The 14,887-nt window shown below is 36.5% G+C and overlaps 1 protein-coding gene across 5 annotated transcripts in view; it reads left to right on the forward strand.

Annotated features, from left to right (window-relative positions):
- Positions 1 to 14,887, forward strand: part of LRRIQ3 (leucine rich repeats and IQ motif containing 3) — a 122,666-nt gene that overhangs the window by 8,469 nt on the left and 99,310 nt on the right. For all 5 annotated transcript variants that reach the window (XM_048862620.2, XM_048862619.2, XM_075131733.1 and 2 more), the window contains 2 exons: positions 2,220 to 2,543; positions 6,593 to 6,726. In XM_048862620.2, coding sequence (XP_048718577.2) covers positions 2,220 to 2,543; positions 6,593 to 6,726 — 458 coding nt within the window. The remainder of the gene's footprint in view (positions 1 to 2,219; positions 2,544 to 6,592; positions 6,727 to 14,887) is intronic.

Below are 14,887 nucleotides of genomic sequence, written 5' to 3' on the forward strand. Positions count from 1 at the left end.
TGGTCTAATGCATAGGTGTTAGCAGTGGAAAAGACCCGCTAAGATAGGCCATTTAGGGTATATCTACACTGGAATTAGACACCCATAGCTGGCCCTTGTCAGCTGATTCTTGAAGCGGAGCTGTTTTATTGTGGTGTAGATGTTCCGGTTCAGGGTGCAGCCCAAGTTCTGGGACCCTCCCACCTAGTAGGGTCCTAGAGTTTGGGCTTCAGACCGAGCCCGGACTTCTACCCAGAAATTAACTGAGCCCTGCGAACCCGAATCAGGTGGCATGGGCCAGCTGTGGGTTTTTAATTGCAGTGTAGACGTACCCTTGGTTTTCTCCCATTATTAAAGGATTGTTCCCTGTTGTACGTTAACATGCTTTGTCCAGTCTAGTTTTAAATGATTAAAACAGTAGGGCTTCCACTGCTTCCTTTGGGATGCTGTTCTTTAAAAAGTGAAAGTTAAACCCCAGTGAGGAAAATAGAAAGGAGCATAAACACTGGCAAATAAAGAGTAAAAATATAATTAGGAAGGCCAAAAAAGAATTTGAAGTAAAGTTAGCCAAAGACTCAAAAAGTAATAGCAAATTTTTTTTTAAGTACATCAGAAGCAGGAAGCTTGCTAAACAACCAATGGGGCCACTGGACAATCAAGATGCTGCAAGAGCACTCAAGGATGATAAAGCAGTTGCGGAGAAACTAAATGAATTCTTTGCATCGGTCTTCACGGTTGAGGATGTGAGGGAGATTCCCAAACCTGAGCCATTTTTTTAGGTGATGAATCTGAGGAAATGTCCCAGATTGAGGTGTCATTAGAGGAGGTTTGGGAACAAATTGATAAACTAAACAGTAATAAGTCACCAAGGCCAGATGGTATTTACCCAAGAGTTCTGAAGGAACTCAAATGTGAAATTGCAGGACTACTAACTAGTCTGTAACCTATCCTTTAAATTAGCTTCTGTACCAAATGGCTGGAGGATAGCTAATGTGATGCCAATTTTTAAAAAGGGCTCCAGAGGTGACCCCGGCAATTACAGGCCAGTAAGCCTGACTTCAGTATCGGGGAAACTGTTGAAACCGTAGTAAATAACAAAATTGTCAAACACATAGATGAACATAAATTGTTGGGGAATAGTTAACAATTAAATAAGGAAGTGTTATTTATTGCTTCTCATAACACAAGAACTCGGGGCCACCAGATGAAATTAATAGGCAGCAGTGTAAAACAAACAAAATTTTTCACACAATGCACAGTCAACCTGTGGAACTTCTAGCCAGAGGATGTTGTGAAGGCCAAGACTATAACAGGGTTCAAAAAAGTACTAGATAAATTCATGGAGGATAGGTCCATCAATGGCTATTAGTCAGGATGGGCAGGAATGGTGTCCTTAGACTCTGTTTACCAGAAGCTGGGAATGAGTGACGGGGAATGGATCACTTGATGATTACCTGTTCTGTTCATTCTCTCGGTGGCACCTGGCATTGACCACTGTCGAAAGACAGGATACTGGGTTAGATGGACCTTTGGTCTGACCCAATATGGCCGTTCTTATGTTCACATTATTATTGAATTTACTCTTAAGATTTTTTGTTTATCTTTGGTACATATCTTCCTTTGCATGGTTCTATTCCATTAATACTCTTAAAATATAATAGATTGGAACTGGGTTTTTTTGTTGTTTTTCTGGGAAATAGAAAAATCTATTCTTCTTGTGTTGAAAAAGTGTCATCTACTGGGAATAAAGCCTTTGGCATGTGGCATTGGAAATGTCTTTTCAATTCATGGAGCAAAAGTTTTCAACTAGATTTGGCCTTCTGATCTTTTTTGTGTGCTGGAGATCTGTTAATACAAGCCACAAACAGAAAGATGCTGAAAAACAAAGTTCAGAAGAAGCAAATCCAAAATTGCTGCCTAATGTGGTTTGTGGGGATTTGTGCGGTTTGATAGATATGTGAACTTATGACACTGTAACTAATAATTAGCTCCAAAATGTTTAACCTTTTTACATTGATATAGCTCATAGCCGTGATGCCCAGGGAGGGTTACGTATTTGGTAACATCCTGGTCACATCATGCAGCAGCTCTAAATAATAATTAGGGTCCAGATACAGCCCTGGTGTAGTCAGTGGAGTTGCAGCTACTTACATAGAGACTGTATTGGTCACTGTGGCATTTTATAGTGTAGGATCCAATAAACTACACAATTCAAAATTTCATTTTCATCATTATTTCAGGTACAGCATCTTCCTGGCCCAACGTTTTGGGAAGGCATGAAGGAATTAAATTTACTCTATCTTCATGACAATGGAATTGGAAAACTGGATAATGTGCATTCGTTATCTTTCTGTCCTAATCTGATAGGCCTCACCTTGTTTGATACTCCTCTGAGTCTAAGAATTGAATATAGGCATATTGTTGTTAACAGTATTTTCTCACTCAAAGCACTGGATTACTATGTAATTTCTGATGAGGAAATTGTTGAGAACTGGAAGCTTCCCCCCAAATATAAACCATTTAGCCCTAGCTTTTTCCTTGATTTTTGCCATGCTCCTAGAAAGGTAAGCAATTATATTACATCAAATTATACTAGATATTCATTAATAAAATGTTAATGTTTTATTTGACTGTGTTGCACTGATCTTTATACATTTTATGATAGCTGTGTTAAAACGGTGTTCCATATTTTTTGGTTAGAATAAAGCATTTATATATTAAAACAGTTGTATGTAATAAAAATGCTTAGTCTGTCTATATAGTACACTCTCATTGGTTTGCCATTGTAGTCCTATGCTTTGATCAAAAACAAAATTCAGTAGTCTGTCATACAGTATATGAACATTTCGAACAGGTTGTGTCGCTCCCCACGAGTACTAGGGTTGTGAGGCATCTCATAACTACCTGCCCTTAGCATAGTCTTGTCCGCTGTAGATCAGCTCCCTGAAACCACCAGTCTTTGGCAGCACAGGTACTACGTTCCGCACTAACCCCCGAATATTCGGTGTGTTACCTCTAGTGTCCAGCCCCTTATCCACTGAACACTCACAGAATTACCAGGCCTGCTATTTCCAAAGGAGCAGTACACACCAGCTCATAAGATTCAACATTTTGCTTTGCACCACAGCATTTACATATATCTATAGTGAAAACAAGAACAAGTTTATTGTGAAAGAATAGAGATTCAAGTAATAGTGAGTAAGAATACTGGAAACAAATGATTATATGTAAATCAAAATAATAACATGCTTTCTAGAGATTAAACTAAACTAACAAGTCACTCATTTGTCTAAAGAGGCTTAACTCACCGAAAATTCTCTTTAGCATTTCAAACACTGATTGAGACCCCTCTTGCATGATGCAAAAACACTGTTCTTTTTCTTCCTAAGTAAAGGGTGCCAGGGTGTCTATTTTGTCTCTCAAATATAGTCAAGCAAACCTCTAATGTACAGCTCACGATAATAAGGTTCTCTTGCCCTACTGTATTTCACTTACTATTAGATCCTTTCTGAAGTTCTTTCTTACCCTTCTTAATCAAGACTGGTGATAGGGGACCCATTGTGAATGAGACAATACTTAATTTACACATAAACAGATACGTGGAGAGATATGCTCTGTCTGACAGAAAGCAACATGTTTTTCACCTTTGCTGGTGACTAATATCTTGATACAAACTTTAAGAATATATTTTCAGTATATATGCATTAGTCCTCACAGTAGTACCTGGACATACATTTCACAATGATACTGTTGACCAGTATGACACCAGCTTTCATTTGAGACCTCATATGACATTATTTGGTGAACAAGAATGTATGTGCTAGAATCAGGAGATTCCAGCAACTCCTCTGCCCTTGTCAGTTGGCATTAAGAGTTTCTTGGGTCACACAGGTTAAAACTTGACACACATATATAAGAAAAAAGAAAAGGAGGACTAGTGGCACCTTAGAGACTAACAAATTTATTTGAGCATAAGTTTTCCACTGAATGCATCTGATGAAGTGAGCTGTAGCTCATGAAAGCTTATGCTCAAATACATTTGTTAGTCTCTAAGGTGCCACAAGTCCTCCTTTTCTTTTTGCGGATACAGACTAACACGGTTGCTACTCTGAAACCTGTCATATATAAGAAAACGTATCTTAGTACCAGCATATAGGACAATAAGCATTGATTTGCCATATAATACTTCTAAATGTACAGTGGCTATGTATAATAATTGCACCATGTCAGAAACTCATTCATCCAAGCTAACGTCTTCTAAGGTTGATGACTAATGTTTTGTAAATGACTATGTTTTATTTAATTTTTTTATACCATATACCATTGAAAGAAATCTGTTGCTTATGCAAATAATGTCCAGAGTCTATTTATAATCAATCACTCATTTTTCTCTCTTCAATATGCATCATACTGGTAGTTAAAAATTGTGTTATAAGAAATGCCATACTTTTGTACTAGAATTGCACAACACTGATGTCATAAAATAAATCTGTGGAGCAGAAGTGTAATAATCCTATATTATATTATATGACGCAAAAACTTCAATATCATTTACTATTTCAATAGGACAATTAGCTGCTGTATCACAACAAAAATTGAAAATATCGTAACATATTAATCAGCAATGATGCAGAGCCAAAACCCTAGATCTGAACAACATTGAACTGGGGTAGATTTAAGATTCTTATCTGAATCCAAATATTATAGTTTGTTCTCTGGCACGGTTGCTATGGAGCATGTACACACCTCTCATTTTGTGAAAATAGGTATTGAGACAGTGGATCAGACCATTAGAACATGTAGTTTACTATTCTTTCTCTCTGACAACAGTCAGTACAAGATCATGCATGGATGTTTCTTCCTAGCCTCCATCAATTAGAGGTGGATTTTTGCAGTGGAAGACAAACATGTTAAACCTAACTAGAAACATGAATATTTTCATTACAATGCACTAGAAATGAGGTGCAACTTGGAGCTGTGCTGATAAGAGATGTGCATAACTCATATGTACTAAAATAAAAATGGATTCTGTTTTCCTATGATATTTTTTGCCTAAAATAAAATTTATAACTTTAAAGAAATTGATAAATGCTATTAAAGTGGTTTTTGAAAACACAATCTTTGCCCTAAGAGGAATAGCTTTCAGAGGTGGTTTTGCTGCTCGTAAATCCTGCATTTCTGAAGTTCCAAAAGCATAGAAAGAATCCCAAAGGTGACAAAATATATTTGGATGAAAACAGTCTGGGAAACTTAAAGTATTAACATGTCTTGAGAAAAAGCATTCAGTAAATGCAGACAATAGGAAAACTCCTCTCAAGAATGCTATTTGCCCCTCCTTCTTATGGGAGTATTTTAATGGAGATGGGACTATGTCTTAATGAAGGTGGTAGCAAAAGGTTATAATGACAAAACATTTGTGCAGTTAACTTCCCAGCTTCTTGGGATGGTTTACAATAGAAAAATTAAAAACAGTAGAAAACGTAACCTTTCAAACACCAAGTTACTGAATGGGGTGACACCACTTGATTTCATTGGCACTACCCACATTAGTAATAGCTAGAATATTGGGCCCTGAAATAGGAACCAGTTCTATTCTGGGGAGGGATAGACACTGAAAATATTACCTTCTATCATTTTTCTAAATTATACCTAGGATATGATGATAAAGCCATGCTTGAAAATTTTTAATGTGCTTTTATATTGAAATCTGTTTGAAACCCACCCTTATAAGACATCTTTCTGATTTAAGAGACCTCTTCTAGGCATATCCAAATGTACTATGTATAATTCTACTCCACTTATGATAGAAAATCACCTCCATTAAACAACCAGTTTTATCAGTCCGTTTGAGTAACTGCTGAAGATATGTCTGACGGAAGTAACATTGTCTGAATTTGAATGTTTGTAACTGCGGCAGGCTGTATAAAGTAGCAACCTATATTTTAGGCCAACTCCGTGTGGGTTTAGCCATTAAACAGTTCAGTAGGTGGAGCCTGTAGCTGAGAAGAGACATAAAATTTTGTGAAAAATGAGAAGTATATATTTTTTTCATTTTAGGCTTGATGAAGTTCTATAGAAAATTGAGCTGTATCTTGTTTTACATTACTTTTTATTGTATTTATAATCAAACTATATTCTCATTTTCATAATTCCTAATAATTCATAACCTGTTCAGTTATTCCGATATTTTACTGAAGAAAGAAAACAGTATTTTAATTGTCCTACAGTAACAATAATATTGTAATAATCTAGGGTTATCTTTATGTTCAGAGCACTAAATGGCTTTTCTGTAACTTAAAATGAATGACATTTCTACACTAGGCAGAGTAGTCTCATCGACAGGTGTTTATTTTATATGGGAAGGAGGTTACTGACTCAGCTTCTGGTTATAAATTATTTCTCACCTTTGTTTCAATAAAATTGACAGTTTTTTATTCTGCGTGTTTTAAGTTTTCTTCAAGCAAAAGACCTTGCTCTTCCCCTTCAATCGTTAGCTATGGGATGAAAATTAAAATAATAATCCCTTTAAAATACATTGTTTCAAAATTATTTATTAGAGAAGTACAGATTTTAAGGCACAATATTCAGCGTATTTTCATTTGAATTCATACAGGAAGCAACCGTTGAGGAGGATATAAATGTGGTAAAAGATATCATTTCAAAAATCAATCACATTCTAGCTCATCACTCACCAGTTGTGATTCTTCAAAGATGGATAAGGGGATATTTAACTAGAAAAAGATTTGGGTATGTACATTTTTTTTTATTTAATTTTTTCAGGTTGGAAATGTAGACTTTTTTTTTTAAAGAATAAGTACCTAAGAATAAGTACATATTTAGAAAATGTATAAAATACTTCAGCACAGTTGTAATCACTTTATATAGCAGGTAAATTTTCAGGAATGATATACCTATGGCTATTCCAGAAATAAAAAAGGTTCTGTGTGCTTACAATATACAGTATTTGAAGAAATTGTACAACAAAATTCTACTGTGTTGCTTGATGGCTAAAGTGCAGAGTCTCTGAATGTGTCTTTAGTTTACTGTATAGCAATCAACTAAATGGCAGAAAGCTCCTCCATTGTTTCTTGCATTTTATCGCACTCCCACTTGCAAAAACCTTAGATCATGCAAATCATGCAAGAGAGCCAGATTCCCTCATGCTACAAAAAGACCCCAAACCCCACAATGTTAATGTGGTTAATTTATTATGCAGGCAAAGCTAGGAAAAGCTTTATCTGGCATGTTCGGGGGATGAGGGGTGCCGGTTAATCAAAAATTCCAGTTAACTAAGAGTTATACTTACCAGTGGAGGGAGTGAGTTTGGGTGCGGGAGGGGGCTCGGGGCAGGGGCTTGGGGCACAGGAGGGGTTTTGGAGTGCCGGATCTGGGCGGTGTTCACTTCAGGCGGCTCCCTGCAAGCGTCGATATGTCTCTGCTGCTCCTAGATGGAGGTGCAGCCAGGAGGCTCTACAGGCTGCCTCCGTTCACAGGCACTGTCCCTGCAGCTCCCATTAGCCATGGTTCCCAGTGCTTGGGGTGGGTGGAGCCCCCATAGCTGTTCCTTCACCAAGAAGCAGCAGGGACATGTTTCTGCTTGCAGGGAGCCGCCTGAGGTGAACACCGCCCGGATCAGAAATCAGAGATATCAGAAATGCTGGTTTCTAGAGCTTTCCAGTTGGTAAAGTGCCGGATAACACAGTTTTTACTGTGTGTATATATATAAACAGAATTCACACACAATTTTTACCACTGAAAGAATAAAAGAAATGTTGCTTAAACCATGTAAAAAATGCTTTAACTCTTGTTGTAATAGACATCAAATCTCTTTTTATTCCCCACTTAAATTTAAGTATTAAAACCTTTATTTTAAAAAAAGGGAAAAATTTCCTGTACATTTCTGAAATTCTATTTATGACAAACTGATGAGAGATTTAGTATTTTCCTACAAATTACCGCACTCTTTTCCCCCCCCCACCCACTCCCACCTGCAACAAAGTACATTTTACCCCATCCTGCTATTATGGCAGCGGGTCATGCAGGACCCACAGGATCCCAGTCCTGCTGCAGGACTCTACCACGGAGCACTTTTCCAGGGGGTTTTCTGGGTGCAAGCATGTAGCATTTGGCAGGCGATGGTATGGGCTGGACTAGTTGAAACTTGATAATGTGGCTCCACAGCATCCTCCGCTGAAGACCAGTAGCACATCAGTTTAGGGAATATTGCAGACCAGAAACAGGCATAGTGCAGATTCCAGTCATTGGCCTTGATTTGAAATGAGAGATTTGGCCTGTGAAGAGAACTCTCCTCCACTGCCACCTCCCTTATACCATTTTGTCATTAAATATTTATGGAAATATGTTAAAACCAAATTTAAAGTAAAGGAAAAGCACACAAATTAACCATCAACTGGCAATCAGTATGACTAATCTGTACATATTGTCCATAAGGAGAGAGGAAGAAGTATTTGAGAGAGACAAAAAATGAAGTTATGATATAAGGGAAAGAATTTACCATATAATATTTTAATTTTTTAAAAATCAAGTGGATTTTTCCCCCAAAAGTGCCTAAAGGTGTAAATGCTATGCAAACAAAGAAAACAAAGTATGTACAGCTTAAGGATTAACGGCTCACCCACTCCAAACCAGGTCTCAGTTCAATAATATAAAGCAACATGACATTTAAAAAAAATCCTCATCAAACCAATGAAAAATCCTGAAGAGTTACATGAACCTTGCACTGTTCCCTAATAGTTAACAACTTGGGCTCTGTCAGGCTAAGTGTAGGAGTGACTTTGAGAATCAAGAACTATTTACAGAAAATACCCTACTATCTGTCTGTCTCTTTTAAATCTGATTAGAGCTATTAGAGCATCCCAGCGATCACATCTTTAGTAATATCACAGAGGGAAAGAGGCCCTTGGGCTGCCTGGATCCAAATCAATTATGACTTTACATGTAAAAGCGAACACCTGAAATTCTACCAAGAAATTAATTGGAAGCCAGTACAGCTCACGCATGTATTCTCTATGTGAGGCATTTCTTAATAAATGGGCATCAGTATTCATCATGAACCTAAGTTTCCAAATAGTCAAAAAGTTCATGTAATTGAGATATAGAAAACTTTCCCCCCACTAATTTCAATTTCAGAAGAAATTGACAAGGTTCTTTTTGTGGAAATTTCAACATGTATTCATAAATTTGGGTGAATAGTTAAAGGTTTTTAAAGATTCCCTAGTTAAAATGCTTTCATTAGAATGACTGGGAGCATGCAGAGTTTATAAGATGACCAGGGAGTCTTTAGTCCTGAATCAGTGAATTTACAATATCCATTGGTGTTTGCAATGGTATTTTTAAGTTCCTGAGTTAAAGAACTGCAGAAGTTGTCTTTTTCATTGTTTCCTTTAAAAAAGTGAAATAAAATGCAAAAACTAGTAATTGTGCATTGTTGAAGTTAGATATATCAAGTTAGGAATTTCCAAAAACTAAGCTAGCTTCTGTAACGTTAACTCAGCCTCATTGCACATAAGCAGTGTTTTCTATTCCCATTTCATTTGTTAAATGTAATTTAACGTATTTTTGTGTGTTAAAGTGTACTATAATTACAGCATGTGCAGCATGGCAGAGTTTATGTTTTGGGAGCACTGTATATGTTGTAAATTCTGAATATTGATATGTTCTTCAAGTTTCATGTCTTGTGGCAGAAGAAAGGAAAACAAGTTGCTAACAGAAATGTTTTAATTCCCACAGCTTTTATTCTAACTCCACAATAATTAATAAAAGAGTTGTCTGTAGTATGGAGTAGTACTATACAAAAGAAATCAAAATATTCATACAAAAATTTGGCATGCTTAATTTAAATACCAATAGCCCAGTCTTTCTGTCTGTAGATAATGGGGAAGGAATTTAGGAGAACTATATCAATAGAAGGGTGTGTATGTGCTGTGGGGATGGAAGTTTCTGTCTGTAATCTAAATAAAAATAAGTTAATTTTAAAACAAAACTCTTGGTACACTAAATAACCCCTTTCCCCCAACCCTTCCAATTTAAAGTATATATACCGTCTTTTAAAATGGTATGCAAAGTTGACTGTATTCTCCAATGAGAAAAAATTCTCTGTCTCACTGGAGCTTTCTGACACAAGGACATGTCAGCCATGCTGAAATAAATAACAGCCATTTTTGACTCAGAAACATTGACATTTCCACAAGTATTTCTTTAACACGATTTGTTATTTTTGAATGTTACTTATTTAGGCAAAGTCAAGTTTATTAATTTAGAACCTTAGCTTTAGCAAAATAAAAAATTTAAAATCAATACAACTTAGTAAAATAAACAAAAACATAAGATCGGCACTTCTCCAAGAATCAGTTACATGTTTTAAGAATTTCCTCCCCCCTCCATCAACATATAAAAATAAGATAACAAAGGTTAGAAATTCATTGGTTCATTTAGATTATAAGGAACTTTTTCCTTCACATATATTTTCTTGGTTTTGCTGCCAATGAGGCAAATATAGTGACAGCCCATATAACCAAAACATTTTCATTACATAGTGAGTATGCTAGTTTTTGAGTTGGTGCAGCAAAAGGCTTCTAAGACAAGTTATGGAGATTAAAAGAAAGTAGATAGTCTGGTAAATCTTCAGGTTGGTCAGACCTACATAGGCAAAAATGATTTTGTCTCTCAGTTCCAGCATACCTCCTTTCTAAATAGGCCAACTGCAAATAGGGAGAAAATGGAGAGCTGAAAAGGCCTTCCGTAACATAGTGTTGTTCAAAATAGCCAAATATTTCTCATAATTATGAATGTTCTTTAGAGGAGGAAGCCAAGGGGACTTATTTATTTGATGGATGACTGACATATCCACATGTGTGTAAATATCTTCTATTCTAAGCTTAATTACAGATTTCACACTCTTGCACACAGTCCTAGTCAGGTCAAGTTCTGAAAATTCCAAGAAATGGGCTTGCAAAAACTAGAGGAAGTCTAAAGTTTATGTCTTGTTAAGCTGTTCCTCCAGATTTTACCTTGTTAGGTGCTCTAAATTTATATGCAGAATACACAGCCTGTAAGTGCTATAATGGTACTGAGCTTTGATCAAAGAGGTGAATTCTCTTACCTGTGCCCTAAGTAAAGCAACTGAGCTGTAAGTTGGGAGGCCAAGCATTCTTCTTAAAAATTTGTTTTGCACAAACTTTTAGCAATTAAAATCTCTTCAGCCCCAGATTTCCTAACCATATAATATTTGGGCACTGCTATTAAATTGCCCCCATGGACATGGATGAAACGAAGCACTGCTTGCACATAACTTAAGGCTCTCCTCTGTGTGTTGGTCTCGTTGGTCATTATATATGAAACAAATACCCAAAAGGTGGGAAAAACCTGACCTGTTCAATATAATGGCCATCAGTCTTCTATTTATGCTGTTTTGGTATGTAGACTGTGGCCAAAGGAAATTACTTTCATTTTCTTATAATTTATGGTCAGGCAAAAAGCTACAATCCCTTAACAAATGTTTCAAGTCCAGTGGAGTCTGAGACAGCAAAATCCTGTCATCTGAATAAGGAAGGACTTGACACAAATCAGTCCAAAATTTTGAGGGTAAAATACTGCGACCCTTCTAAAATAACCACAGCCTCTTTAACAAATTAGAAAGGAAAGGGGCCAATAAGTTTACCTGGTGGAACCCCTTGTGATGGGATCAGTTAGGTTATCTTTCCACTCTATCCTAACTCTGGACACTGGCTGTGAAGGTTTCTCAAAAGATGGAGGAAAAAATCCCTATACTATTTTAGTAAATAATTTTACTTCGACAGGTCCCACAATCAATATTGTTCTTGTAAGCTACGGCTAGGATAAAATCCTCCCCAGGAGCTTTGCTATGGCATTTTTGGTTGATCAGTATTCTAGCTTCCCTGGTGGAGACTGAGTCCATTCTAGAGATGGTGAGGTCCACTGAGATAGACCATAACAAATGACTGATAGATGGAATGTCATTCCAAAAGGCAGAAAAATGTGAGTCTCCCAAGCATGTCTGGTGTTAAGATTGAATCCCATTCCCACCAATTCCAAAATAGAGATGATTTTTACTCTGTGGCAGCAAGTTCAAATTCCTTCCAAAGGGCCCTCTAATCCAATTTTTCTTAATAGACTCAGTGGAACCATTGTTACTACCCTTATATTCGGAAGCGGTGTCTCATAACAGAAGCAATTCAAATCATAGCACATTCTTTTAACTTTTGAATAATGAAAATATCCCATTTTTGCTGGTCAAGTCATCTTGTAATTTTTTTAATAATCTCAGTAAATATGGTGTGAGCTTGTGCTGGGTCATTAAGGTCCAAAAGCCGGTTCTCCAAAGCTAACAAATAATTGGATGTGAGTTTCTCTCTGATTTTAGACTTGGATTCCACTTAATTTGGCTTGAGCTTACAGCTTCAAAATCATGAGTGAGATACAATTTATCTCAGGATAAAGTAGTGAAAGAGCAGAAATGCACCCGCATTGCAGTTGATGATCACTGTCTGGTTTAAAAGCTACTATAAAGTTTGAGAAACAAGACCATTTTAAAATAGAACTGTGATATCATCAATCACACTGCTCACTCTAGAAGAGGTGCATGTGAAATAACCTTTCAGATCATCACCTCTTCTATTATTCAAAACCTCCAGCCAAAATCTATTTAAAATTAGAGGAATGTACATTGTAGGAATATATCTCACCCTGTCCATAGAATGACTAGGGAAAAATAAAGGCAACATTTACCAAGTTGGAGGAAAAAATAAAAAAAATCCTTATCTCCAGTGCCTAGGCATTAAATTTCCCCAAAGCACAAAGATTGCTGATGGAAACTTTTCCAGAAGCAGGTTAATGAAAGATTCAAGCTCTGCTGACAGACTCATTATAAAAAAGGGAAACCAAAGAGACCAAATAAACATGTAGGACTAATAGAATAGATTAATCTGGGAAAATATTATTGTAGGCCTGAAAACATGGATTGTCAGGTGTTAACTTGATAGTTATAACATTTAATTTAATAGAAATCAGAATGCCAGACCACTTACAGGTCTACCCCTTTTGCACTCTTAATACCCCCTTTAAAAGGAGTCAAAGCCCAGTAAGTAGAATGGCTTATTCTTTGAAAGCCAAATTTCCTGGAGAAAACTAAATCAAATTGAGATAAATACTTCCTAAATTCCAAATCCTAGGATTTACTTTTAAGTCCAGTAATATTCACTGAGACAGTTTTGATAGGAGTTTTACTGAAATCCCAGTTGGGTCCATCTAATCAATCCACCTCCCTCTTTCAAGGGCCTCTATACAAGATTTTATGGAAAAATACTTGTACTTTCACTTCACTCAGCAATATTGATAAAGGTTATGCACGGTTGTTCTTATGGTTCCTGATAATGTGAGGCAATATCCAGTAACTTTTTCCCTACATAGAGCAATTGATAAGTGTGAGTGCTCTCTGAAATATAACAGCCATCTCACTTGATTTATCAGAACTATTCAGTGGCCATTGTAGTGAAGAAGTATGAGTTAGTTGATGTAAGCTCTGCTCTCAGAGGAAAAGTTGACAGATTTCCCTGTTCCTTACCAAAATTTGGATTATTGTTGAAGGGTTAGGGAAGCTGTGGTCTAGAAATGGACTGAGTGTCAAGCTGGAAGTTAGGAGACTGGGATTCTACTCCAAACTTTGCCACTGATTTGCTGTGTGACTTTGGGCAGGTTACTTAATCATACTGTGCTCCAGTTTTTTTCTCCATTTGTAAAATGGGGACAATACCTACCCTTTTAAAGCACTATGAGATCTATGTATGAAAGTGCAGAGTATTATTATTAAAGGAAAATTCTGCCCTCAATTACATCCATGAGATCCCAACGGACTTTGGTGATGGCGCATATGGGTAATTGAAGGCAGAATTTGGTTCTACGCCATTTGACTTCTATCCTTCCCTACTCTGGCAAAATAATTGTTGTTTCAATTAGTAGACACTTTTTTTTTTTTTGGCTTAACCACTTCTTCACTCAAGTCTGTTATGAAAATACAGTTTGATGCAACTTGGTTCTCTAGGTAATACTACATATTTTGGTTTCACTTCGTTGTTTGTGTGTTTTATTTGTGTTTTTACAAGGCTTGTGACAATTTGTATTCATTCTCTTCCTCCTTGTGTTTTTGGAGCAATCATTTTATTGAGACTTGAACTTTTGCATAGTTGGCATTTTAACATACAGTTGTTCTTCTATCATTGTCATGATGTAGGTTATATTCTCATAGTCTTCTAGAACAGAGTTATACCTTTAAAGTTTTTATTTATCATCCGTGATGTCTAGAATAAGAATGTATTCATGGATCATCAAAGCAATATTACATCAAAAGGGAGAAAAACTCTTCTCCTTGAATGTTTAGATTATATTTCTGAAGAAAATACATTTATCCAGCAAGAAACACAAGGAGCTTCAAAGGGACTAGGTGCATCATATCAAATTTACTACTTGTAGTTCTCATAAACTTTGGATTGCTCTTACATATTTATGTACTCTCCCCTGCCTGCTTATCTCTGGAATGAAAAAGTGTTCTCCCGAGATGTTTGAATGAATGCAATGTCAAGTACAATAAACCATAGGTAGGCAGTTCTTATCCAGGTCATGATTTCATAGAGAAAGACCAAAGGCAGTCTCCTAACCAGTAGATACAATATTAAAATAGTGAAACACAGACAAAGATAGGTTAGTTTTGAGACTAGACAGAAAACAAAAAAATCCTGCACATCACCCTGAATGGCTGAGTTCACTAAGCCTTAGCTTTGAATATCAAGACTGTAGAACTCCAGTTTCAAATTACAGTGGGGTAAACTTTGTTCTTCATATTTCTGTAGTAGATAAGGTGAGCAGTGTACTC

Source organism: Caretta caretta, chromosome 8, assembly GCF_965140235.1.
Source record: "Caretta caretta isolate rCarCar2 chromosome 8, rCarCar1.hap1, whole genome shotgun sequence".
Classification (NCBI taxonomy): Eukaryota; Metazoa; Chordata; order Testudines; family Cheloniidae; genus Caretta; species Caretta caretta.